The following is a 27879-nucleotide window of genomic DNA, read 5'->3' as shown; positions in this document are numbered from 1 at the left end:
AGACTCCGTAGTAATACAGGTTGTCGCTCACTAACCACTAGTACCATGAGTACGGTCCCACATCAAACTACATCCTCCTTGTAAGACGCATGGCGTATGGGACTGAGTCACACCACCTATCTTTTATCTTTCATGCCGGTACCACAGTACCAACCTTAAAAGCGTTATGATAATTTTGACAAACACCTCTCATTTATTCATATAGACACACCAATAACAGCAGGAACGACAACAGGAACCGCAATGCCCATATCAGCTGTTACCATCTTCACAGCTTTAGAAACCACAGCTGAAGGAAATACTACCGGCACAGAAGAAACAACAGAACAGCCTACAACCTATACTAATGGTACATACACGACAGAAGTAAACACAATCATCGATGAAACAACAACAGAAGAGCCTATAACTGACTTCTTCACTCACCCAACCAGTCCTATGAATGATCTGAATATGACCACTACCGATTCCATGGTAACTATATCAACATCACCTGATGAGCAGACAACTCTAGGAACAGCATCAGGGACCACATCTGTAGATACGTTCCCAACAACTACAGCAACAAAGTCTCCTACTGCGACCAGATCACCAGTGATGACAACGCCATTAACTGGTCCCGTTCCAGCACCAGAGTATCCTGATCTTGGTGAGCATTGGTCATTTGATATCATAATAATATCATACTCATGCTTTCTTATCATTTTATTCTGTTAAACGAATAATCAAACTATATTGCAAAGATACTATAGCATGTTTTTCAATTATGTCTTATTTTTGAGAGGCTTCAACGCAGGCGCTTGGTCAGGTTTCGTCGGCCTCAGAAACATTTTTCACGACAATGTGTGTTATGTTACTGTGTTTAGACCATTTCATTGAAAAGTCCTTTACCATGTGTACTCAAAATAAATTTTCTTTGTATACTTATAAAGGACAACATTTTTTATGATGGATTGATTTGGTTTTTATCTTACAGATGACGGTGCCAGGAAAGTAATTGTTGTTGACATATCAGTTCTCGATAGCTCCGGTTGTTTCCCCGATCTTCTGCTATGTGATGATTTCAAGCAGAATTTCATCGAACAGGTAAAACAACTTCGTATTGGATCTTCTTCGTGTTCGTGTGTAAACTCCCAGCAAACACACAAATGTTTCAGAATGTTACAAACGTGTTTTAGTTTTGATCAAATCGCTTTAAAATGTCAGGTTATGTTAACGTCATGAAAAGATTTTTTTAAACGTTTATAAGAAAAGTCACTCTGCGGCAACGTTTTAAAATGCTCAAAATGTTATTGCAAAATATATTTTGCAAACGTGATTGCAAAATATTTGTCAACACTATAATAACTAACATTGTTACAAAATGGAGAGCAGGTTTTCAAAAAAATGTTGAATGTTATTAAAATGTTTTATATCCTTTATACCAAAACGTTTTGTTGCTGGGCTGTCTTGTCCGGATACGAAATAGAATAACTCACCAGGTATAACAAATCACAAAATGTAAATTAATCTGTATTCAAAAACATATCGATGTCCATGCGTTCTGGATGTGTTCTAGACTTGTTTGCAAAACAGTAATCGAGTCAACGTGTTCGAGAACACACCAAGAACAAGTTCTAAATATGTTACAATTTGAACACCTGAAATGTGTTCTGCGTGTGTTCTCGGACTCGTCATGAGGTGCCATTATGTTCTGAAGTTGCTGCAGTGTTATATCAGAATTTAAAACAATGAAATCTTTATGTTTACTGCTATCATTTAGGTGAAACCTACCTATGGAAATATTGTTGGTCTTGACAGTGTTGAGGTAATCGAGTTAAGGTATGTCAAGTTAATTGTAAGGCAAGCACATTGCATTCGACAAGTTTATAGCCTACGTCTTGTTAGACGTACTTTTAATAATATTATTTTTTGGAGGATATGAATGGGTCATATTTTTGGAGATTACAATAAGAATGGGTCATATATTTTGTACAATTTGCTACTATAAAAATTATGGGTCGATTTTTTACCCACTAGTGTCACACTAGGTCATCAATTTTTTTAACAAGTTAAGTACCCCACCCTTTTCAAATACCATCACATTTGAGAAAATTACGCATACAGCCTTTGGTTTTACCGAAGTATTCAACTATTTGGTTTCACAAACATTAATCTAACTTTTATTTGTCTTATCAGAAATGAAACTGTGGTGGATCCCGGGACCTTCGCTTCGTACGTTATTGTCCAGCATAACGTGAATTACGTTTGGAATGACATGGACAAATCGGACAGAGGTTTAACTGCAAATGACATTTATGAAAAGACAGTAGAATCTGGTATAGCTGAAGGCAAAATCGGAGAATTGATTGTATCAAAAGAGTGCAACCAATGCAAAGAACCGAAAGGTAAGATCAATTCTACATTTTTTTAAACTGCATTTAGGCCTTATATATGCATGTATCTAGTTTTTGTATGTTATGTTTTTGCATGGAAATCCGGTGCAGGGAAAGTCTACATTAGAATCATAATGTTATACATAATTATTAATGCCCTTTAGGATAAATTATCTATCCATTCCAGAAAAATACAGAACTAATTTTTTGGGATTAAAAAAATATTATCCTGTTTTGCGAAATGAAACATAGCTAAATCCTTTAGTTAGTCCTAACTGGCAATAAAAATTTTAATATTTTGCCAATTTTTGGAAATAAGGGCCAAAACATGCATTTTCAGGGCGTTTTTCGACCTTTTTCGTATTCTATGACAATCAAGCCCAAAGACTTGATCAAAGACTAATTTCAAATTATTTGGAAAACACATTTCTAATCTTTTTCATAACCAATTAGCAAAAATAACATGATATTAAAATTATGAGCTATCTCTTACCCATATACTCAAGCTTAACAGTTCGTCATTTAATTTGTTATTAAATTCATTTATAATAGGCCAATAACATCTTCTGACTTTTTCAAACTTTTCTCAAATACAATAATAAAGGGAAATTAATATCATTTTGTTTTAAACAGAAGCTACAAGTTTGTGCACCAATAATGAAGATGTAACATGTACTTCTTTGAAATATTTCGACCCTTATTGTCTGGATGGTTTACCCGAGTGCCGCTCAAAATGCGTCAATGCCGAAAATCTTTACTGCGGCAACAATGGCATATGTACGCATACAAGTGTCACCAGCAAACCAACTTGCGGGTAAGTGAAACCATAGATATTTTTAGGGTGGAGGAGTTTGATCAATATTTGAACATTAAAGGCCTATACGTATGCATTTTCTTACCGCTTAAAATCTGTTCTGAACATAAACTTTCGTTCCAAAAATATAAACGTAATGATCATGGTTATAAATTTATTTTTGACAGAGCTTTGTAAATCTTTCGAATGAAATGAAAAACGTATTGATTTGATAAGGATCAAGATAATTGAAATTTAATCGTATTTAGGCCCTGAACGTCCAAGCAAGTAATATGATTCAGTGATTCTGCAGATGACTGAAAACAAACTGAATTTGAAAACTAACCTGAGCGATACGGTGATTTTATTATAATGAAATCACCGTTGGGAACAACTCAAATGTTCGATGACGTCCTGTAAACAAAACCGTTTGGGGGTTGACATCCCTCCATGTAACGTAATTAGGCCTCCTATATTGAAAATTCAACTTTGACCGATATCTAAACTATTTTTAACTTTTTTGCAAAAGTAATCGGACTGTCTTAATAAACATTACAGTTTCCTTCATTATGCCAATGTTCGCCAAATTCTTTATTATTGGGTAGACCAATAATATTATTATTAGGTATGTCACAGTGGCTGCACAATAATTCTGCTACACTGTGCATGCAAGCATAACAGTGAATTGAACAGGGCGCGCTTCAAATTTGGCCAATTTTAGAAAACATCCATGTCGATAAATGAATTTCTTCATATGCTTCATTTATCCAAATTGTTTGAATTTTTAATATATGGTGTGTGAAGCCTTCCCGAGGCTACCATCTGGTCCCCCAAAATTAAAAATTGTTTTGTTTAAGAACTACTGCCTGTTTTTATGGATTTTTGAAGATCGCTCATAAATCAGTAAATATAGGCCTATTGAAGTAAAGGGACCTACCACCATTTAGCTGAAATACTAATCTTTCTTAGCATGTAAATTATTTCCGTCGACAACGAATGAAGCACTTCCCTAAAACTTGTTGAAGCAAAACATTAATCAATGATATTTTTAGGGAGTAATTTTCCAAACCACAATAGCTCTAAGCCATTGTGTGTGTCCAAGGCCATACTACTTTTGTACACGCGGTACAGTAAAATAGCTGTTCCATTTACCGATTGTCCTCCCATGTTAATCGTGATGACAAAATGTTAATTTAAGGTCTCATTGCAACTGAATTTTTATTTTTACTTTTCGGACTTGGCTTTGAGTAATGGTAACACATACCATGTTTACAGTAAAAATGAAAATTATATTCCAGACACCGTCAAAATGTCAAACTTTTTATTTTTTTGTATTGTTTTTAAATAATTAACCGCAGTTCATTTATTCAACCTCATAAAGGATCATTCTTAAAAAAATTATGATGAATGAACAGACGTTCATTAAATATTGAAAACAAAACCCAAAATTACTCATGCCTAATTTGCATAATAATATCATAAATACATAATTAACTGTAATTACCTAATTTGCATAATTAATAACTTTTTGTGTATTTTTTGTTATCAATTGAAAGAACTTTGTATACTGTATACATATGTGTGCCAAAAAACCCGCACCTTTATATCATGTACGGTTTTCTATTGGCATCAATTTTTGAGAGTTTTTTTGAGAGTTAATTTGTCTGCAGATTGGCCGAAATTGCTAAAATAGTATATTTGGTTAATTTATTATAATTATTCAATGATAGATTTTTAAATTTTGTTTTCTATAACGAAGTCAGGAAAGATAGGCATTTAACATGTGATATTTAAATTAACGCTGCTTTTTCAAGCAAGCGTCCAAATAAACCTTCAAAATCTCGAAATGTGCCGATTTCGTCATTACAGCCATTTGTGGCAGGATTTCATTCCATCTACGAGCATCTTTAAATTGACACTACATCACAATGCATTGACCGATTTCAATTCTGTTTTTTGATTTTTGATGCTTTAATAAAGCTCAATAATGTAGGAACATTAAATAACGTGTTTCTGCTGCGCTTATTTTTGAGGTGATATACCTATTATTATATTCGTCATAAATTGTTTTTGTTTAATTTTCAATGTTTCTTTTATAATCTTGGTAGCTCCTATATCTATAGGGGCCTATACGTCACTGATGTTGGCAGGCCCGTAACCAGGTTTTTTTTTTGGGGGGGGGCTGATTTTGAAAAAGTGGACTTTTTTTTCTTCAAAATTTGGACCTTTTTGGATTAGGGGCGGATTTTGAAAAAGTGGACTTTTGTCAAAATTTGGACCTTTCTTTGACCAAAAAGGCATAAAAACACCTATTTTTTCGCTCGCTACACTAGCAAATGGGACTTTTTGGGTCAAAATGTGGACTTTTGGGCCTTTGGGGATGGAGGGGGGGGCTGGATGTCGGTCCTTCGATACCAGTTTCCAACCCTTCATGAATGTTTCTCTTTATTTGTAAAGGTGCCTACACGATCAAGACATTTTCTATTTTGGAGAGAATTGTCAGTTACAAATGAATAAATTAGCGTTTCTAATTGGCGTGACAATGGGAGGATCTGTGATCGTTTTGCTTATTGTCATACTTTGTGCGTGCCTGGTGGTCGGTCGTCGAAAGAAGAAACAAACGGAGGAGACAATTAGAAGAAACAGGTATCTAAAACACCGGGATGTTGGGGTTGGGCCCTCGGGTTGGGCCATACAGGGGCAGATCCAGGTTGTTGAAGGGGCGGGGGCACTTATTCAACTTTTGCCGGCTCGCGTCGCTCGCCAAAATTTTATACGGCAAATGCAAATTTATATATGTGGAGCCTTGATACCCCGGGATTTGGACAACAAGTTTGCAAAAAATGGGGGTAACATCTCAGGAAAGACGATGCAATATGCTATTTATGGTTTTTTAAAAGCAATTTGGAGTAATTAGTATTTAAAACATTTGTGACAAGAAATACAGAAGGTGGGCAAACAATTATCATGCATTAAAAGGTCTTTGAAAGTATATCGACTCTGAGCAGGTACTCAGGCTGATAAATTTTAATTTTGCATCGTAATTTTCTTTCTACATGTATTCATATCAGAATCGACGAAGAAGAATTGGGTATGTATAATTATGGCTACACCAGCGAGATGTATGATCCCGCCAAACCTGATGCTGTCGTATTTGCAGCCTCAAAGGACCAAGGGGAAATGAGACACTCTTACAATTACATATACACTGATGGAACTGGACGACCACCCTCACATGGCAATGAAATAGCTAAGGAAGCAGCCAAAAAGCAAGCAGAGAAACACAAAAATTCTTCTTTCTGGGGAAATTTGAATGGAGAAACGTCTGGTCTGTCGCCGGCGTCTGGTGGGAATGAAATGCGGCCTATTTTGACGCATATAGACACGTCACAAGGGGTAAATATTATTTTTAAATGATACATATGAGAAGGTGAGAACGGCATTTATTTTAAATTTAGAGATCAATTCGGTAGGCCTATGCATTGGAAGGTATTTCTTAATTCTAAATGAAAAACGATGTTTTACTGTTCTCTATCACGGCCGTAAAAATGGCAACTACAGTATACCGTGTAGCGCAGAAGAGCTGCAGTCTGTTAATTTTAGGGTAGGAGCAGGGCCCGGGGGGGCACTCCAACTTTGGAGGTGACGCGTATGTAGGGCTGTTAAGACCCCCTTTTTCAGCATCGCTGTCACCCAAAGACCCCATATTTTTTACGAGCACATGCTCTGTCATCCGAAGGCCCCCTATTTTTCCATTTGATCTGTCACCCAAAGACCCTTACAAGTTCAATTTCAACAGCAACTTTTATTTATCACTGATTTTGTTACTTATTTTGAATTAAAAAACAAAGAAATTTGAAGCCTTTTATAACTAGAAATTCGAGGTTTCTGTGGCACTGTTTCGGCTCTCACCCAAAGATTCCAAAGGTCATGTTCTCACCCAATGACCCCATATTTTTTACATTTTGCTCTCACCGAATGCCAAAATCATGCTCTCACCCAATGACCCCATATTTGTTACATCTTGCTCTCACAGAATGCCCCTTAGTGCGTAAGTGCCAGCCCTACACCTATATCCATTTCATATTGAAGTGCCCCCGGGGAGCAGGGGTCAGAAAACAGATCATAATAATGTTACGTCTTAGCAGAAATAATCATCAATCAGAGAAAAGAGTCTTTTAAAATTTATCAAAACGCGGTGGAAATTACAAGTTTAATTTTTCTGTAAGTAAAATTGACTTACCGAATTTTTCGGTTTTAAATCAATACCGATACCAAAAATGCGGCTCCCGAATTTGTTTTATTTTTTATTTTGGTCCTAACCTTACACAAACCCTAACCATAGACCATTCAAAACCTTCATACCCATAATATACAAGCGCAACCCATACATCATCTATAACCATTACCTTTACCCAAACCCAGATCCCATGCCTAAAACAACCTAACCCTAAACAAGGGAATAATTCGGGAAAATTGATTCTTAGAAAATCTGGCCCATTTTTAGTGTTATTATGCAAGAATGTGTTGCTAATATTTTAATAACTTTATTCAGCCTCATTTCCAAATTGCTGATGTTATTGCTAATAAATAAGGCAGAAATCTTTCGAAGAAGTTTGGAAATACAAATTAAATTAAAATATTATCAACACATTCATGCATAATAACATTAAAATAGGTCCTATTGTCTGGTGAAATCAATTTTCCGTCTGTTAATTTTACTATATACTCATCCCTAACTTAAACCATTTCATTTCAGTACCGTATTCAGCGACCAACAAAGTCCGACATCAGCCCATCATTGCCGGTAAGTATATAATATTCACACACTGTGTTTACTCTCTAAATGTAAAAGAGTGAAAAACTCACTCCCCATGGCCCAAAAGAGTGATTCACCTATAAGTATAAGACCACTGAAAAAAAAAGTGAAATGTGTTTTTGAACTTTAAAACCACTCTAAAATGAGTGAAAACCACTCTAAAAGAGTGAATTTTAACTTTTTCAAGGAGTTAAATGAAAGACAACTCTAAAAACGTGCCCCCCCCAATTGGTACCAAACACCCCATCTGAGGGGGTCAGGCTCATATTCTGTGCAAAGGCGGTGAAAGCGGGGAAGGGGAACATCATTCTCCTACATATTTCCATGTTTTAATTGTAGACTACTGTTCTCGCTGACCACTGTGGCTGAAGACACTCCTTATAAACCATTAAGGTATTTGATGGGCCATTGTGCGAGAAGCGCGCAAAATGCGACAATTTTACACTACTGAGTTATTTTGTAAAAACCGTGTTTTTGGGCTAAAAAAGAAAGAAGCACCAGGCAATTCTTGATTTATTATTATTTCTATTAGGAGTTTTAGGGGGGACGTCTATGGCAAGTATATTGCACAATAGAACAGAAAAACCTGGTTTTTCGTCGATAAACCTGGTTTTTCAATCGAAAAACCAGGTTTATCAATTCGATTGTCAGAGGGTTTTTTTAACTTGGTTTTTCGGTGAAAAACAGGTTTTTCGGTGAAAAAACAGGTTTATCGGCCGAAAAACCTGGCTTTTCGCCGATAAACTTGGTTTTTCACTGATAAACCTGTTTTTTCAATCGAAAAAACAGGTTTTTCGAATTCGATTGTCATAGTTTTTCAAAAACTATGACAATCAAATTAGAAAAAACCTGGTTTTTCGATTGAAAAAACAGATTTATCAAAAACTATGACAATCGAATTGAAAAACCAAGTTTATCGGCGAAAAACATGCAGGTTTCTCGGTCGATAAACCTGGTTTTTCAAAAACTATGACAATCGAATTCGAGAAACCTGATTTTTCGATTGAAAAACCAGGTTTATCAAAAAACCCTATGACAATCGAATTGAAAAACCAAGTTTATCAGCGAAAAAGCAGGTTTCTCGGTCGATAAACTTGGTTTATCAAAAACTATATGACAATCAAATTCGAAAAACTAGGTTTATCAAAAAAAACTATGACAATCGATTTGAAAAACCAGGTTTATCGGCGAAAAACCAGGTTTAATCTGTCGATAAACCAGGTTTTTCAAATTCAATCCGAATTAGAAAAACCAGGTTTACCAAAAAAACCTATGACAATCGATTTGAAAAACCAGGTTTATCGGTCGATAAACCTGGTTTTTCAAAACTATGACAATCAAATTAGAAAAACCTGGTTTTTCGATTGAAAAACCAGGTTTATCAAAAACTATGACAATCGAATTGAAAAACCAAGTTTATCGGCGAAAAACCAGGTTTCTCGGTCGATAAACCTGGTTTTTCAAAAACTATGACAATCGAATTCGAAAAACCTGGTTTTTCGATTGAAAAACCAGGTTTATCAGAAAAAAACGATGACAATCGAATTGAAAAACCAAGTTTATCAGCGAAAACCCAGGTTTCTCGGTCGATAAACCTGGTTTATCAAAAACAATGACAATCAAATTCCATGACAGGTTTATCAAATCGAAAAACCAAGTTTATCGATTCGATTGTCATAGTTTTTGATAAACGTGGTTTATCAGCCGAAAACCAAGTTTATCAAAAACTCTGACAATCGAATTGATAAACCTGGTTTTTCGATTGAAAAACCAGGTTTATCGCCGAAAACCAGGTTTTTCTGTTCTATTGTGCAATATACTTGCCATAGACGTCCCCCCTAAAACACCTAATAGAAATAATAATAAATCAAAAATTGCCTGGTGCTTCTTTCTTTTTTAGCCCCAAAACACGGTTTTTACAAAATAACTCAGTAGTGTAAAATTGTCGCATTTTGCGCGCTTCTCGCACAATGGCCCATCAAATACCTTAATGGTTTATAAGGAGTGTCTTCAGCCACAGTGGTCAGCGAGAACAGTAGTCTAAAATTTAAAATATTTCGCCCGCTTCTCGCGCAAATGTCCGATGTCCCTGTAGAACTTCAAAGATTATTATGATATTTTACTTTAAATCTTCATGGCGGCTACAAAATTAATGAAAAGAATCATAAAAATTTGTTTTCTATAACAATTATTTATTTTTGTTTGTTTTATAGGAAACAGATTACAATGCATGATTCCAAAAGCAGAGGGGTGAATTCAAGTTGGTCTTCTAAGCAGCCATGTAAACCAGGACAACAAACTGTTATTTGATGGACATTATTTAATTTTAAGCCTATACGATGTGCACGCAAGTCACAATGATGCGTGTTTCAACAACACACTTGGCTTAGAAACATTTCTGATATGTGTTCGTACCATCAACATATTACTCAAGTAATGACAATTATTCTATAACATAAAAGGCTGTTAAGAAATCGGTCTTAGCCTCGGCCCGGGTCCTTATGCCGACAAGTAGGATAGCAATGTTTATTCTACAAATAGGATCGAGGATCGAGTAAATTATGCGGAAACAGCAACAGCACTGAACAGCAGCATCAATCAGCAAACAACAACGACAACAACAGGCTACAACAGCAGCTAAGCAACTTAGCAACAGCAAAGACAAAAACAGCAGCAGCAGCAGCGGTAGAAGCAGTAGCAGTCCCGGTGTAGCAGTAGGCCTACTAAACGTCAACAGCAACGGCAGCGCCGGCAGATGCAGAAGCAACACTTGCAACAACAACGGCTATAACAACAACAGCAGCAAATTGAAGTGACAGGGGCAGTGGCAATATTTAAATAAAACTGTTTGATTAATGTCTTTTAGTATAGGGTCTATTGAATGGGTCGGATTCCCAAGTTTCCAAGCCCGTGCATATAGGCTACGTCAAATGCGACGGGGATTCAAGGTGACGTGCAGGGGATTGAAATCAGGACCAGATATTGTATTTTAAATCCTATGTCACATGCTAGCTCAAAGTCTAACAAAATGTCAAATGTCTCTGTTGAGGGTGGAAGCTTTGGGGGTAATATAGCAAGGGGCGGCAAAAAGCAGGAGCGGCGGAAGATGAACGGCGGCAAGAAGAATTATTAAAGAAAAAAGGGCGGGCAGAAGGGCGGCAAGAAGAATTATTGATTAAAAAAAAGGGCAGCAAACTATGGAAAACTAATCACGAAATATACTCCTTTAAACTTAACATAATTATAGAAAAGTATTCAATTAAGGCGCATTGGAGGGGTGCATGATGACCTAGCGGTGTTTGCACTCATTGGGACAAAATAAAGCTGACACACACGAGGAATGGTTCAATAAAGGAGATTCCAAGGCTTGATGTCGTTTCCGACCCATGTGCATGATTTTTGAGGGGAAAAACACCCAATTATCTTTTGATATGATATTGGCCTTAACTCAAACCGCAAAATGAGTTATATACGATCATTGGGTTATTTGACTCATTCCCCACATGTGATATTCAATGAAAGTTTTTGTTAAATGGCTAAAACGGGGGAGGGGGGGAATGTGTCTCCAATCATCATGGGGCAATATATGTGATGCGCCAAGCAAAATCTATCAGTCGGAACTCGGAAATATTGAATTTTCAGTTTCTTATAGGACAATAACAAACATTTGCAAAGCTACATTTTGCAGAAAACCCCACTGCAATTGAACAACTAGTTCCAAAGATATGAGCAATTAAGGGTAGACAAGGTAACGTTGGTCGAAGCAGCCAAACAAAATCGATTTTTATTGTCTAAATCAATATATTAGTGAAAAATAACACTTTGATGTTTTGCAAAAGTTCATTCTACAAATCATATACTTTGAACAGTTGCTTAATTTATTGTTGGTAATGAGTTATGTACATTTTACAAAAGTGTTGTTGTTTCAGCCCTCTTTACAACATAACTCAAGAACCACATGACCTATAAAAGCATTTCTGTGATATTTGAATTCTTCTACACGCTCGCAAGGAAATGAGCAATGCAATTTTTGCCGAAACTCACTACCATTCGCAAGATGTTGTGAACTACCAAATCGCAACACTTTAAAATAGTGTATTACCTTAAAGAGTTTCCAAAACAACAGAAACCAAAACGAAATAGTTCATTTGTTAGGCTATAATATCTCAAAATCAATATTTCCGAGTTCCGACTGATTTTGCTTGATCGCATCACATATTATATTAGCCTATAGGCCTACCCAAGATACTATACACGCCCCCTCGTCAATAGTGCTGCATGCCTATATTGAGGCGTATCATCTTGTATGTATATTGTGTAAGTACAGCATTAAATTTAAAATTCATGTAAGTTACCCAGGAGTTTTCATTTCAGTGTGATTTGTGTAGCAATCATAAAAATCATTTAGTTAAAACCCGACATTAACATAACATATCCCAATGAAACCCTGCCAAATGAGCCTGGTTGGTTGATCGGGATTTTTTTTTTCTGGAAGAACCATAAATAGGGCTAAGTCCCCAAATCACCGCAAGCAAACATATCATGTTTTTAAAAAAAATTGTTTTGCTTTCCAACTTTGACGTGGACGTAACGCCAGGTATAACGAAACTCTGCTAGTTTGCACTGTCGTATGTAACTTTTGTGTCCCTTTGGTGTCCCAGTATACTTACTTGGCGTAAAATTGGGTAACTTTGGGCACTTTTCAGAGTTTTTAAACCACTGCTTCCAAACAAACCAGTTCTATTTCTAATTATATCTTTTTTTATGACATTAGGGTTCCCTTCTACACCTTGAAAGCTCTTGAAGTTGAAAAAAAAAATTTAAATAATTTTGTAAGGGTGCCCTAGGGGTTAAAAACAGAGTGCCCCCTGACAAAATATGAAAGAAAAAAGTGCCCCTCTGACCAAAAAATAAAAGGGAAAATCAGGAAAAGAAAAGGGGCAAGGAGCCCTTTTCAACCGAAATTCAACCCGAAAATACACAATTTTTCCTCGCTAGGCGCGCATATTGCAAAGATTAAGCCCTTTCCATCCTGATAATGGGCAAAAATAGTGTAAAATACTTTTGCGGGACACTAAAGGCTAAATATATCTGTAACTCAAAAAGTAAAACTTCTGGAAATTTCACTGATATGTCATATAGTAGCCACATTAATAAGGTATACGGTAATAAACTTAACACTAGATATGCTGGAATATTTCTGTTGCATTAATCAGAAATTTAGCATCATATGGGCAAAGTCAATGAAAACCCCATTGGACCCCTTATTTACGGACAAACCCATAACATAACATAACATAACATAAACATAACATAACATAACATAACATAACATAACATAACATAACATGACATGAACATGACATGACATGACATGACATGACATGACATGACATGACATAACATAACATAACATAACATAACGTAACATAACATAACATAAAATAACATAACATAACATAACATAACATAACATAACATAAAATAACATAACATAACATAACATAACATAACATAACATAACATAACGTAACGTAACGTAACATAACATAACATAACATAACATAACATAACATAACATAAAATAACATAACATAACATAACATAACATAACGTAACATAACATAACATAACATAAAATAACATAACATAACATAACATAACATAACATAACATAACATGACATGACATGACATGACATGACATGACATGACATGACATGACATGACATAACATAACATAACATAACGTAACATAACATAAAATAACATAACATAACATAACATAACATAACATAACATAACATAACATAACATAACATAACAAACATAACAACATAACGTAACATAACATAAAATAACATAACATAACATAACATAACATAACATAACATACTGGTAACATAACATAACATAAAATAACATAACATAGCATAACATAACATAACATAACATAACATAACAATAACATAACATAACATAACATAACATAATAACATAACATAAAATAACATAACATAACATAACATAACATAACAACATAACGTAACATAACATAACGTAACATAACATAAAATAACATAACATAACATAACATAAAATAACATAACATAACATAACATAACATAAAATAACATAACATAACATAACATAACATAACATAACAACATAACGTAACATAACATAACATAACGTAACATAACATAAAATAACATAACATAACATAACATAACATAACGTAACGTAACGTAACGTAACGTATTGAACGTAACGTAACGTAACGTAACATAACGTAACCTAACGTAACGTAACATAAAATAAAATAACATAACATAACATAACATAACATAACATAACATAACATAACATAACATAACATAATATAACATAACATAGCCTAACATAACATAACATTAACATAACGTAACATACGGTAAATATTATAATCCGACATTATAATTTGGGGCGCACAGGCGAAACTTTACGTAACTTTTGAAATAAACAATGACGTTATACGCATAGTATTCAAACTTTGAAGGAATATAAAACATCTGATGACCTGGACACTATGACGTGTAACGCAAGCTATAAATAAACGATGACATAGGTCCCCCTACAAAAAAGAAAAACAACGAAGCCCATGCCTAATACAATTATTGTTGCGAGTTATATGCGAGCCCATCTCTAAATCTAATAATCCTTATATCCATGAAAGTGCAAAGGGAACTGAATATTAATAGGATGACATATTTATTCGCTGGCGCATAGACCCTGCATGGAAAAAGATACTGTTTTAATATATCTACCCAGCAATAATGTTTTATAGTCGCTTAGTCGGGTTACATAATTATTATTAAAACGTTTGAAAACGTGATGCAAAGCATTCTAACATAATGTTATTTATCTGTTGACAAAATATTTTCCAAAAGTGTTTGCCCAAAATATAACATAGGCCTATTCATGATCTTTATATAACCCGACATTTAAATGTTAAATTATTAAAACCGTTTTGAATAAGTGTTTTAAGATCCCCCCCCCCCCATAATCCTAGGTGAGTTTAAAAATTGTGTTTGTGACCTATATTTTGTACAATTCTTAGACTCCGGGGGGGGGGGGGGGGAATAACTCACCCTACAGGGTGGCCCACTGATTTTTTTTCAAGTTTCAGCCCCCCAAAAAAAAAACCCTCTAAGCCAATGGATAAACATCAGTGGCGTTTGAGATTAGATTTATTTAAAGGTCCATTCAGTGATTTGCTCATCCGGACGATCGTAAAAATCATCGAAATTCAGATTTTGGTACTCATTGTCAAAGATGTGCTAACATAGCCTGCGAGTGGTTCAGCCGAAAGACGTGCATTTAAGACAAAATTTACACGAATCTGTAATTTTGACAGTATCTAAATTAGCTACAATGATGTATTTGAATGGGGCTTCAACTTCGTTAGTCCTGCTGTTTTCTTCGTTTTTTGCCAAATTTGTCATTTCAAAAATACCAAATGACAATTTGAATGACTTATCCTTCACTTTTAAGCAATTTATAAACATTTTATTTTTTTACACTTGCGCTGGGACCACTGGCCCCCCTATTATATATACCATGGACGTACTAAATGATTAGTAGGCCTACATAAATTATGTACATTTCTCTTGACCCAAAAGCTGACATTAAAATTATTGTTCACCTGTTTGTTTGGTCTTCTTTTCCTTTTTATCTTCAAATCTGTTGCTTACTCACTTCTCTTTCTATATAGGCCAGCATGCTCAGTATACACGCTTTTTAGTCTGGTTTTGTTTGAGCCTGGTCCGAATTTTGCGCTGGCAATGCATCATCGCTGTGAAGATGCTTATCGCACAAGCCCGGATCACAATGCCGACAACCAAGGGTTTAAAATAATCTGTAATCAGTAGGGCCTATAAAATCTTGAGAAGATTTTGTGGGTAAAATTTGTTTTCCAATGATTTTTTGTCATTTTTATTTTTGCTTGAAGTTATCAGTTTTTGCATGGTATTTTTTAATCACGTTATGACCCGAAGAGCCACCCATAGCTCATACATGATGACGTCTATATAATGAATATTCACCTGCCTGTAGGGGCTTGGAATATAACACCTCAAAATCTCTGTGTTGGCCAATTTCTTGTACTCGCGAAACTGAGTGACGTCGGGTTTTATTACAGGCTGGCACATCATGCTCATGAGCTGCACAGAAATGTAAAAAGGTTTATTTGGGAAAATTAACTTACCTGTGGGGTAATAAAGGTTTTAAAACAGTGTAACATTGATATTTTAAGCGGAGGAACGTCCGCGAAAATCTTGCATTGAAGTTGCAAGGATGTCACATACACGGGTGAGTAAGCTTAATTTTTTTATTTACATATTTATAACACCGGCTTTTCATGCTTGTAATAAAAATTCTAATTATAAACAAGCATAGACACAGACTTTAAGGTACATATTTCGAGGTGCATAACAAACACCAAATTGGTGTCATAACAAACACCAAATTGGTGTCGATGACCTGACATGCATGCATTCTTTTGTCGAGAGTTCACATGGTCTTTCAATTTGTGCCGAGTGTCCTTGGCAGACTTGACTATGCTTCAGTGGTCATGAAAGGATTCAATAGATAACCTCTGCCCCACTAATCCCCAGCTATTGTCTGAAATTGCACCTCGGAAGATATATTATAACAACTCAGTCCCTCAAATGATAGTCATATAACGACCAAAAGATAAATGACTGACTATCATTGAGGACTGAGTTCCGCAGTCTAAAACAAGCAATGCATCATTGTATGGATGGGTCACACATGTTGGTAATATTGATATTTCTAATCATTTTTGTACCGCACACCAAGCTTAGGAGGATTCAAAGGTCAAAACCTCTGTTGAGATGCAGGTACCTGCTTATTTATACGGAGTAACCAATCTAGTCCTGCCAGCAAGACTTCAGTCTTTATCATAATGACATAATGACATCTCGGTATGCCGAGTTACAGTTACTAGAACTAGTAACCAATCCAGATCCAGATCCAGATCATGTATGTCTGGTTCCATTGCTGTCTGGTAAGCAGGTACAAATAATTCTGTGTGAATTGAGACGACGTCGGAACAGATCAAACACAGAGGACTAGCTAGACTATGCCATAGTCGAATTTTATTTAAAAAAATATGTATTATGGTTGTGCGTCATGAATTGGGGGCCAAATGCGTTACATGCTCAAAATTAGTAAAATAATCACGCTTTCACACAAAAATGATTGTAATTCATCTCATCATTGTCAGAAACCTACAAATTTTATATCATCATAAAGCTGAAAGTGTAAGGAAGACAAGTTTGCAACTTTTAAGTTGATATACAGGGTGCCACAAATATCATATAGGGTGGAAAAGTTATATTTTGGTTCAAAAAGTATAAAATTTTGTTTCTCTCTCACTTACTAATATAAACACCTGTTCTGCTAAAACCTTTTTAGATGCGCTAATAACATTGTAGGCTCTCAAAAAAAGCAAACTTGTAATGGTGAGTTATGTTGCCTAACTGAAATATAGGGTGTTCAAAAGTCGTACATAATTTTTATGAATTTTATGACACTATCAATCAAAACTTTTTTCCTTCATGCCCTACACAAAAACCAATGGCATATTTGAATTCCTCATCAAATTTCAATCTAAAAAATGTTAACTTTTACAGAAGTAGGGCAACTTCTTCAAGAAATATGACATTCGGAACATTTTGGAGCATAAATGCATACTTAGTACAGTAACGTATAGGAAAAGCCTAGAACCCATGACACAGAATGTAGCACACATACAACAAATTCAACTAGCTTGAAGTCAAACTGGTCACATTTCCTACTAGACATGATTACCCAAACAATGGTACATAATCCATCCCAATACCTTGCTGGGTTATGAAGTTACAGTAAAAAATAAATTTGAGCGGCACTAAATATCAATATTCCCTATACCGTACCGTACTTTAACACATGCCTCAACCGTAGGCACCTCAACCGTAGGCACCACCACCCCTGACTTTGCATCGTTTGAATTGCAATATCTCAAAAAGTCAATACAGTGTTAACTTTTTACTCTCCACAACTTTAGCTAGATAAATTAGCAACAAAATGAGACCATTTCCAGTTCAGTACCCCTCTACATTCTTGAGATCTGGGACAAAACATCCTGAAAAAATTGAAAAAATGTAACGCCACCACCTTTTCCTATACCCCAATTCATGACGTGTGACCTTAGTCATGATGAACCCATTTTGTTGAACTCAAAATTTATACTGATGTTTATTAAATTAAAGTATTCAATAGTAAAATGGTCATAAAGAGTTAAAAATATCAGACGATTAGTGACAATAACATTATCTTGCATAATTATAACGGCTCACTTTAATACTGAACAATTCTGATTTTGGAATCTACCAGTTTATTGATAGCGAACCCGAAATTTCGACTATGAACTTTGAATTGTAAGCAGAACTTTACCCCTGGACTTTGCTCTCTAAAACACACTGTCAAGCATACTTGTTTATCAGTCCATTAACCACAAGTACTAAGCATGGACCGCTAGATGTTTGATGAGAGATTAACTTTGCGTCAACACAAAAGCGCCGCAAATACCACAGACAGTTGTTTACGGTGTAGTTAATGGTAATGGCGCGGGCCCAGACGATTTAAACCATAGCGAGGTATGGGCGACCAATTATAAGGCAGATCCATTTAAAGATGCATTACATCATGGCCAATTTTAGTTAGGCCAGAAATTGGCCTAACTCTCCATAGAGTCCCGTGTTAAAAATCTTAACCGCAAGGCAATGTCAGTAGTCCACTTGGGAAGCTAACAAACAGAGGGAGTAGGTTGACTGATCAGATGTGAAAATCTATCGATTGTGCACACATTAATTAAATCAGAGTTTTAAGCTTAAATACAATATCCAGAGTATGCACAATGGGCAAGTGGACTACGGGGTAGTCTACGGACTAGCCTACATCCCGTATCCTACTAGTATCACTCAAACAAGCAATTCTCTTCACAAATTCACTCACCTTGCGTCGCGATCCTACATCATCAGTTGAAACAAACATCTAAAAACCAAAAACAACTTTGTCATTCCTCAAAACTACAAGTAACTTCATAAATAAAAAATTGAAATCCTACTATTACCCGTTATTGAAAATTTTGTTTGATTTATGTGAACCAAAAGAACGCACGAGTTGAGTTCAGTTGACCAAAATGGTATCACTGCCTCCTGGTCACCTCAGATATGGCGTCAGTATCAAGCTGCTTATCTTAATACTAATTACGGCGTGTCCGTCCGTCCGTCCTCTGTCCGCGCGCTATCGCGTTCGCGTCCCGCGAGTTTCGCGTTCACGCGGTGCACTATCGCGTGCTCTGGCTGCACTATCGCGTGCTTTCGCGATGCGCTATCGCGGAGTATCAGCGGGGAGTGTGCGCGGAGTACAGTCCGCGCATCGGAAAAGCAGTGTGACTAACAGGTGCATCTCATCGGACCAATAATTATAGGCCTTATTTTCAACACATATTTCAATATTAAGATACCGAACACGTGCACACACCAAACACGTGCATGTAGGCCTATTTTTATGAGAACATGACTATTTCTGGAAGGCCTATGAACCGTTTTTGCGTTCACGTTTCTCGCGATTGATTTAATTACTTTAGTAACGGCCTATATCCACGTCCAGATACTAATTTCGGTTTCTCTAAATGTGGTAACAGGGCAGGGCTTGATAGAGGCGAATGATTGGTTTCCAGATTATGGGTAGGCCTACCGAAGTAAGCATCACACCTTTAAAACAAACAGAGTTGATTAAGTTGTGTCTTGGGTCTTGATCATTGAGAGACGCATTTCTTAGTAGTTTAAAAAGTCAGGGCAGGTATATGGGTAACGAGTTTGGGTAATTAGAAATTGGCCTATCACGAGAAGCGCCCGACCCGAGAACCGCGAAATCTAGTATTAAATATTCATGAAACCGACCACGTGGTCACAATCGGTGGATCGGATTGGTTGAAATCAACGCCACGTTTTTGACCTTACAGGGGTCAGAGATATGCATATTCATGTATGAAAACAGCGATGCGGATATAGTATCATCACCAGGACTGAGAAATGCGACATTTTCGATGTTTGTACCGGGGAATTTTAGACACAGAGACTCCGCAGAAATTTCTACAAATTCGTCCAAAGGTAACCAAAGGGTTAGGGATCGCATTTTTAACTATCACTAAAATGTTTCGGAATTGAGGTCAACTAAAAAGTAGACCGTTTCGGGGACTGTAATTGGTGTAGATGTTACCTAGAATATTTTCTCAATTTGAAGTTTATCCTTTCTAGGTATGACTGATTGTACCCTAAAATTTGTGTCAATTCCCGATGTCGTAATATATACGCCACATTTTGTAGGCTCCGATTGCCGATTACATAGACGAGTACAACTGGTAACCAGCAAAGCCGGCACTGTACAGTGCCGCTCTGCTATTCAATTGCATGGTGCATTGGGTCATTTGGGTGACATGTATTTTCTATGTCATTTGCCTATACGAAAATAATACGATGATCCACCCAGAAATAAAAATTATCGTATAGATCCCTGTACTAGGGAGGGTCAGGTGTAATAGGTCCACATCCAACTGAGCTGTCTTACTCTTAGTTTCATCAGCACAGACATTGACTGTTTTGTATACTGACATTTCTTTGAACTGAATACTATTCACTAAAGGTCCATTCATACTACCACCGCATTTGTGATGCGTTGCTTTGCGATGCGCATACTGCAAACTACTGCATTGCGATATAGCAATAAAGTTAAATACATTTGAACTTGGAAATGCGACGCGTTGAGTTGCGGCAAAAAGTAATCGATATATTGGCATCACAAAGAAACGCATCGCAAATGCGGTGGTAGTATGAACGGACCTTAAGTTGGACAATAAGTAGTCCTGAAACACGTAGCAGCAAATTGTGGTGGTTCCCAGTAACGCAGTAAGTATATCCCTACATGTAGCATGCTAGGAGCCAACTTCACACGGCGAACTCGCATCATGTTTTGTTCGAGGTCCCATTGAAATTGTGTAGCCGGCATTGGCTAATTGTAAAATGTACACATTATGTTTCCACCATAGCACGATAGACACTCATATGATGAAGGATGCGACGCTGGGATGTTTCTCACTACTTGCAGTTGCACAGAACATGCTACAACTTGACCAAGGTTCTAGCTCTGAAAAATAAGTGAACAATAACAAAAAATGTGTCTCTCCTCTTTCATGGTCCTGACCTGAAGACATGATGTTCATCAACTTCATGTGGACATTGTATACATTAGCACATATACTAGGTTTAAACCTTTAAGCACAATGGATCCATTTTCTTTCCAGTGCTGGTCAAATTTTCCTAAAACTGGTTTATTGTTTCAATCAATCAATCAATCTTTATTTCATTCAAAATACAACAATACAATAACAGCAAAACAACACATTTGAATGAGGAGATGCTCAGAAGGCCAAAAAGGCCTGAACAAACACCCCCTTAACCTTAGCCTAAGTTTCTTAATTTATCTAATAAAATACAATTACATACATACAAACCCCCCCCCCATCCACCCTCTTTCATACTGTTTTGATCAGTTCCAATAATTGAAACTCCAACAGGTGCTGTGTATGTGTTTGTATGTGTTTAATGTGCATTCACATAGGCCTACACACATAGCCGTCGGTACGGAAAAATTGTTGCTCCAAAAATGTGTGCAAATTACACATAATTGTAATCATTTTTCACCACAAAATATAATATGAAAACACAGAGTGAGCAATGTATGAATATGGAGAGGTCAAACAGGTTGTTAATTATTGTCAAATTTAATATTTTGCAACATTTATAATGAAAACAAATTAACACTGAAGACCTCAAACATTTGAAATTTGTAGTTACCGGGACTACAACTGTGTTTTGATACATTAACAACATTTTTTGGAAGGTTATTCCACACATCCACCATTCGCTACCAGAGAAGAACTTTCACAAATTTAGACCTTTTCAGCTGCTTCTTGAAGAGTTTGAGGTTCTGACCCCTAGTGCCTGTGTTGTGATGAGATATGATGAAAAGCTGATCTGGTTGGACCTCTGTTTAGAATTTTGAAGACCTAGATCAGGTTGCCTTTCAGTTGCCGATCTCCAGGGGATACAGGTGATCAGTTCTTCAAGTCTTTCTTGGTAGGGCTTCTCCCTCAGGCTTGAACCAATTAACCCAATTTGATAGGTCTTCTCTGGATTTTCGCAATGGCTTTGGTGTCTTATGGGTTCCATGCCTGCACAGTACTCTACATGTGGGCGAATGTACACATAATCATTATAGCCAAGATAGTTAAGTTCTCCTTGTCGAAGATAGGAGTTTTAAAGCAAATATTACTCCAATCTTCAAAAAAGGGGATCACACTAAGCCAAGCAACTATAGAGCAGTGTCTCTAAACCATATGTCGTAAGGTGATGGAGCATGTGGTTCATTCGAACATCATCAGGGGTGGCATTTCGTAAAGTGCCACAGGAGTCCAAGTGGATTCTCGCAGGAGATTTTTGTGAGAGTCCATGGATTCCCACAAATGGAATCTTGTTGTACAATCTTGTGGGAGTCCAAAAGGTACATATCTAGGCCTATGTAAAATGCATTCAAACAAACAAATAAAACTAAAGTTAGTGTTTAATATGTGTCGTCGTACCCTCACTATATCTTTGCAGGCTTTGAGTTTTAAGGCGTGCGAGTGAGATTGCACGCCATTGCATGCCTCAAATGCTCCCGAGGAGTGTGAATTATTGCACGCCTAAACATAGATCACAGCTATACAGATGACAACTGAAACTTCACAATTAAGGCTGACACAATGTATACTAAAAATATTCTGTGATACTGATAAATAATGCAAAATAATATCAGAAATGGTGTAAATCGAGCTTGAAATGTCACAATAATTACGATAAATATATTGTGGTTTGGGGGCATGAGGGGGCAAATGCCCCTCCAGTCAGAACTCTTGCCCCCCTGTAAAACCCAAAATTAAGAAAATTTCACCTTTTGGTGGTAATTTTGCACAAAAATTGTTGACTTCGCCCCCCCTGAAATTCACTTTTCCCCCTCAATGCCCCCCGGAAAAAAATTCCTGGTGCCGCCACTGAGCTCAACACTAAAATCTCTTCACGTTTGGCGTATTACACCATGTCACGTCCATGTGGTAGGTAGCTGCAATAAAAATAAATGTTGACATTTGGTTGTGTGTGCACTGAAGAAATTTCCACTAATACGCCCACACCTGGACCCAAACCCTCTAATTATAAAGAAAATTGACCGTGATTATGGCTTCTCAGTGTAAAAATTTTTTCTTCTCCATAGATAGAAGCAAGATCGCAGTAAAAAGTCAGTCAATGAATCAAGAACTTAAGTCCATAGCATAAATTCTAGGTTAGTTCATGTCATCCCTCAATGTGCAAATGAACATTTCTGATCAAATTTGGGCTTATATCTTGGCCGATAAATTGCAAGTTTTATTGCGCTTCATTCCCCTTCAATGTTCATATTTGATCATTTTAGATTGAAATTGGTACTTTTCCAGTGCTTCGCGAGCAACACGCTACTTTTGCTCCACTTCAACATAAAATTATGTTCAACTACTACACCAAACTCCATCCCTCAATGTCACAAAGAAATCTAGGCCACTGTTGTTAACATGACCTCCCCCAACACACACACAAGAGTCCTACATGTCATTGCTGATCAGGGGGCTCATGCGTTCATTTTACTCCCGGGCCGGTAATGGATTTACAATTACACCCAAAATTAAATAGAATAGACAAATCACAGTAATTAATGAATGTTCAAGTGTAAATTTAAAGCTCAATCATTTGTGTACCTCAAAATCATTGCTTGCTGCTGAAATAACATTGTGGGTTCCTAAAATTATGTTCCTTTATACATTGTATATTGGCAAAAAAAAAGTTGCCCTTAAGTTCCAAAGCCAGGGTTTGTCAGTTGATTAACATTTTCAAAAGTATTTTACTACAGATGACATTAAAAAGCACAAGTTCCCCAGAATATATGATGGTACATGAAAGTAACATGATGATTTATAGGGTGTGGGAGTGCGCTTGTAAAACCCTACGAATGAGGACTTTTTTTTGTTTTTTTTCCACTAACTGGGGCCTTCGCGCAAAGCGGGACGTCCCCAGTTGTAAAACTTAGGCTAGGGTTCCCCCTATGGGTGAAGATATCAAAAATAGCATTACTCCAACTGGGTACTTTTTAGGTGTAGGGTGAGGTCCTTGGTTGTACTAAACTTGAGAACACACAGGTCCCCGATTGGTAGGAGTTTGGCACATAAAAGTCCCCGGTCGACACACAACTCATAAAAAAGTCCCCAGTTGTCAAAAAAAGTCCCCAGTCGGCACACATTACAAGTAGGTGTGTGGGGGCGTGTGTGTGAGTGTGTGCAGATCTTCTTTTAGAATCAAACTTAAGCAGCTGTACAACTTGCACACAGGAAAAACAATTTGTGAAATTGTGTAATATGAAAACAATGCAACCCTAGATTTTCTAATTTTTGGGTCAGTTGGAATAGGGTAATGTGCTCAGTGTACTTGTTTGAGTGTTGAAATTGCCTAGTTTTTTAAAACAGCATAGAATTTTAGGGTAGCATGATTGTTTGGGACTCATCATTATATCTGAGGCTGTCTTGGATTTCCCTGCTTTACTACCCTGACTAGGCTAACTTATTTGCTACCAGTCAGCCATGCATGTAATTTTCCAATTACCATGCAGTTTGCTTTTGAGTAAGCGATATCTTCATTCCTGCTCATGCTCTAGGAAAATTACTGCCTTATTTTGAAAGTATCTTGTAGACGCTGACAGACAGCTAAGACTGTGTTACTATGCATCTACTGTACATACATGTATATGACAACTCTGTGGTATCTGTTATTAGATAAATGTTTGTATTTATACAGCACTTTTCACATGTGCACATTTATTCCGCTGACGTTAGAATATGACAGCTGCCATACAATGCCCAAGGCATGCTCATACCTTTGGGCGGCGCTCAATGGACAATATTCATAACAGCTCCCTATTTCATCCCTGGGTAGAGAGATGCAAGTAAGGGAAAGTGGCTTGCCCAAGACCACAACACGATGGCACCACCGGGGCTCGAACTCGCAATCCACCGATTACAAGGCAGAGCCCGTACCGCTGCGCCAACATACCCCAACATAACATTTTCTATCCACTGTAGATATTTAACATGTGTACAGTACTATCTTGACATTTGTGTGTTATCTACTGTAGATGACATCAGTGCCGATTACTGTAGATGATGTGTGCTTTCAGCTGCAGATGATGTGTGTGCCATCATTTGTAGATGATGTGTGCTATCTGCTGTAGATGACATGTGTACTATCTTCTTTAAATATGTGTGCTATTTTCTGTCTAGATTCATGTATGCTATCTTCTGTAGATGATGTGTGTGCTATCTTCAGGAGATGACATATCTGCAGTCTGCTGTAAATAACATACATACATTTTCTATACATAACATGTGCTTTGTTCTGTAGATGACATCTGTGTGTCTATGCTCTGTATGTAGATGATTATGTGTTCAAACATATGTGTGCTATGACATTATGTGTCAGGTGTGCTATCTGCTGTAGATGACATCAGTACTGTCTCCTGTGTATGACATACATGTAGGGATGATATCTTCTGCAAACGACTTATATGTGCTATCTACTGTAGATTACTGTATGTGCTATCTTCTGTAGATGACATGTGTGCTATCTTCTGTACATGTGACATGTGTGCTAACTACTGTAGATGATATCTTTGTGCCTATCCTCTCTTCTTTAGATTACACCTGTGTGCTATCTTCTGTAGATGGCATTTGATTGCTATCTATTGTAGATGACAAATGTGTGCTATGATCTGCTGTAAATGACATCATTGCTGTCCACTGTTTATGAAATATGTGTGTAATCTTCTGTAGATATGAATACCACATGTTTGTTATCCTCTGTAGATGGCATACATGTGTTCTAACATCTGTAGATATTAGATGACATGTGTGTTATCTTCTGTAGATGATAAATTGATATGTATCCTATCATCTGTAGATGACATCTGCATACTGTCTACTGTAGATGACAAGTGTTACATGTATCTTCTGCAGACACAACTAGTCGACTATTGATATAACATTGGATCACAGGCTTCACATATATTAATGAGGTTATGAATTGTGTTAAAAATAGAAGAAATTGTTTGATTCTTACCCCATGTACATGTAGATGATGTGTGCTGTCTACTGTAGATGACAAGTTGTGCGCTTTTCTGTAGATGACGTGTGGATGTGCTATCTGTTGTAGATTACATCGTTGTTATCGACTGTTGATGAAATAACTCGGTGCTGCATGGGCCATATTAACATACTGGAAGTAAAATTGGATGGAGTCAGTGTTGCAGTAGTGGGTAGTAAAACCCATCACTCACCTCTGTAGTGCACCATTAAAGATTTATTTCAGTGCTGGAAGAGCCCACCACTCAAATGATGACATACTTCTGTAGATGGCATTAGTGCTATCTTCTGTAGATGAATATGTGTGCTATCTAACATATTGTCTATTGTATATATGTGGCATCTGCATGCTATCTTCTGTAGATGACATCTGTGTGCCATCTCCTATATGACACCTGTCTATCATCTACCATTGATGATATCAGTGATCACTACTGTAGATGACATTTGTGTGCTGTCTACAGATGATATCTGTATGCTATCTTCTGTAGATGACATCTGTGTGCTACATATTTATGTAGATGACATCAGTGCTGATCACTGTACATGACATGTGTGTGCTGTCTACTGTAGATGACATTTGTGCTATCATCTGACATGTGTGCTATCTTCAATTCAATTCAATTTATTTCCATCAAAATATAACACCAAAATGATTAATAATCACAAGATGGAGGAGATGCAACAAAAGGCAAATGTCTGCAAAAGTGTTGCACCACCTTACAAAAAAAATAAAACACACACACACATAACAACAAAACAAGACAAGTGCAGAAGCCTAACAAACAAAGGATAAGTTAAATATATCAGTGTTGTTAATTTACCGGCAGATTAAGAAATGTCATCTTCTGTAGATCTTTTTCTTATTTGTGCTATCTACTGTAGATGACATGTATGTGCTTATCATCTGATGACATTTCTTATTTGTGTATCTGTTGTAGATAACATTGTCGGTCAGTGCAAGAATGTCATAAGTGACATTTTGAAATATGGTAAATTTACATCAAGTCTTAGAAGCAATTTTAGTTTGATAAATTTTTATCAAAATAATTAAAACAATTTGAAAAAACAACTTAAAAAAACAACAACACTATGATATTTGTGCTATCTTATGTAGATGACATGCTATCTTCTCATTTCTATAGATGATTGATCTGTGCTATTTTCTGTAGATGATGTACTATCTTCTGCAAATGACATTGTATGCTATCTTATATAGATGGCATAATGTGTGATCTACTGTAGATAACATTTATGTGCCACAGTCCATTACACCAGTGGGCTGTCTGTTGGTTACATAATTCTACAAGTGTTTGTTGGGACATTCAACAACCTCCTATACCTTTGTACAGGAACCAACCATTGTTAATCCGTGATGAATCCACACTTTTACTGTAGCGTATACGTGAGCGAGACCACGCGTTATGTGAGAGTGCATAAAATTTGTCATGCTTGGAACATGTGTGCCTATGCAAGCTTTACAAATTGAATTCAGTATTTTTCAGGCAGCGGCTAAACATGCAGTTTTA

The 27879-nt window shown here is 36.6% G+C and overlaps 2 protein-coding genes across 2 annotated transcripts in view; both read left to right on the top strand.

Annotated features, from left to right (window-relative positions):
* Positions 1-211: 211 nt before the first annotated feature.
* On the top strand, positions 212-10529 carry LOC140151821 (uncharacterized). The gene is made up of 9 exons (XM_072174146.1): positions 212-649; positions 977-1086; positions 1763-1821; positions 2179-2387; positions 3009-3189; positions 5626-5814; positions 6240-6564; positions 7928-7975; positions 10201-10529. The coding sequence occupies exons 1-9, from the start codon at positions 244-246 to the stop codon at positions 10219-10221; spliced, it is 1548 nt and encodes a 515-aa protein (XP_072030247.1). The 5' UTR covers positions 212-243; the 3' UTR covers positions 10222-10529.
* A 5622-nt stretch (positions 10530-16151) lies between these two features.
* LOC140152741 (vesicle-fusing ATPase-like) overlaps positions 16152-27879 on the top strand; it is a 51308-nt gene continuing 39580 nt past the window's right edge. The window contains exon 1 of the mRNA XM_072175220.1: positions 16152-16335. Coding sequence (XP_072031321.1) covers positions 16321-16335 — 15 coding nt within the window. The 5' untranslated portion in view covers positions 16152-16320. The remainder of the gene's footprint in view (positions 16336-27879) is intronic.

Source organism: Amphiura filiformis, chromosome 5 (assembly GCF_039555335.1).
Source record: "Amphiura filiformis chromosome 5, Afil_fr2py, whole genome shotgun sequence".
NCBI classification, from domain to species: domain Eukaryota; kingdom Metazoa; phylum Echinodermata; class Ophiuroidea; order Amphilepidida; family Amphiuridae; genus Amphiura; species Amphiura filiformis.
The sequence above is the reverse complement of the archived record's forward strand: the minus strand, read 5'-3'. Positions and strand labels throughout refer to the sequence as shown.

Coding starts and splice junctions, on each gene's coding strand:
- LOC140151821 (XM_072174146.1), top strand. CDS start 244: ATGCCCATATCAGCTGTTACCATCTTCACAGCTTTAGAAACCACAGCT. Junction 1,822..2,178: donor GTTGAGGTAATCGAGTTAAG/GTATGTCAAGTT, acceptor TTGTCTTATCAG/AAATGAAACTGTGGTGGATC. Junction 5,815..6,239: donor GAGACAATTAGAAGAAACAG/GTATCTAAAACA, acceptor TATTCATATCAG/AATCGACGAAGAAGAATTGG.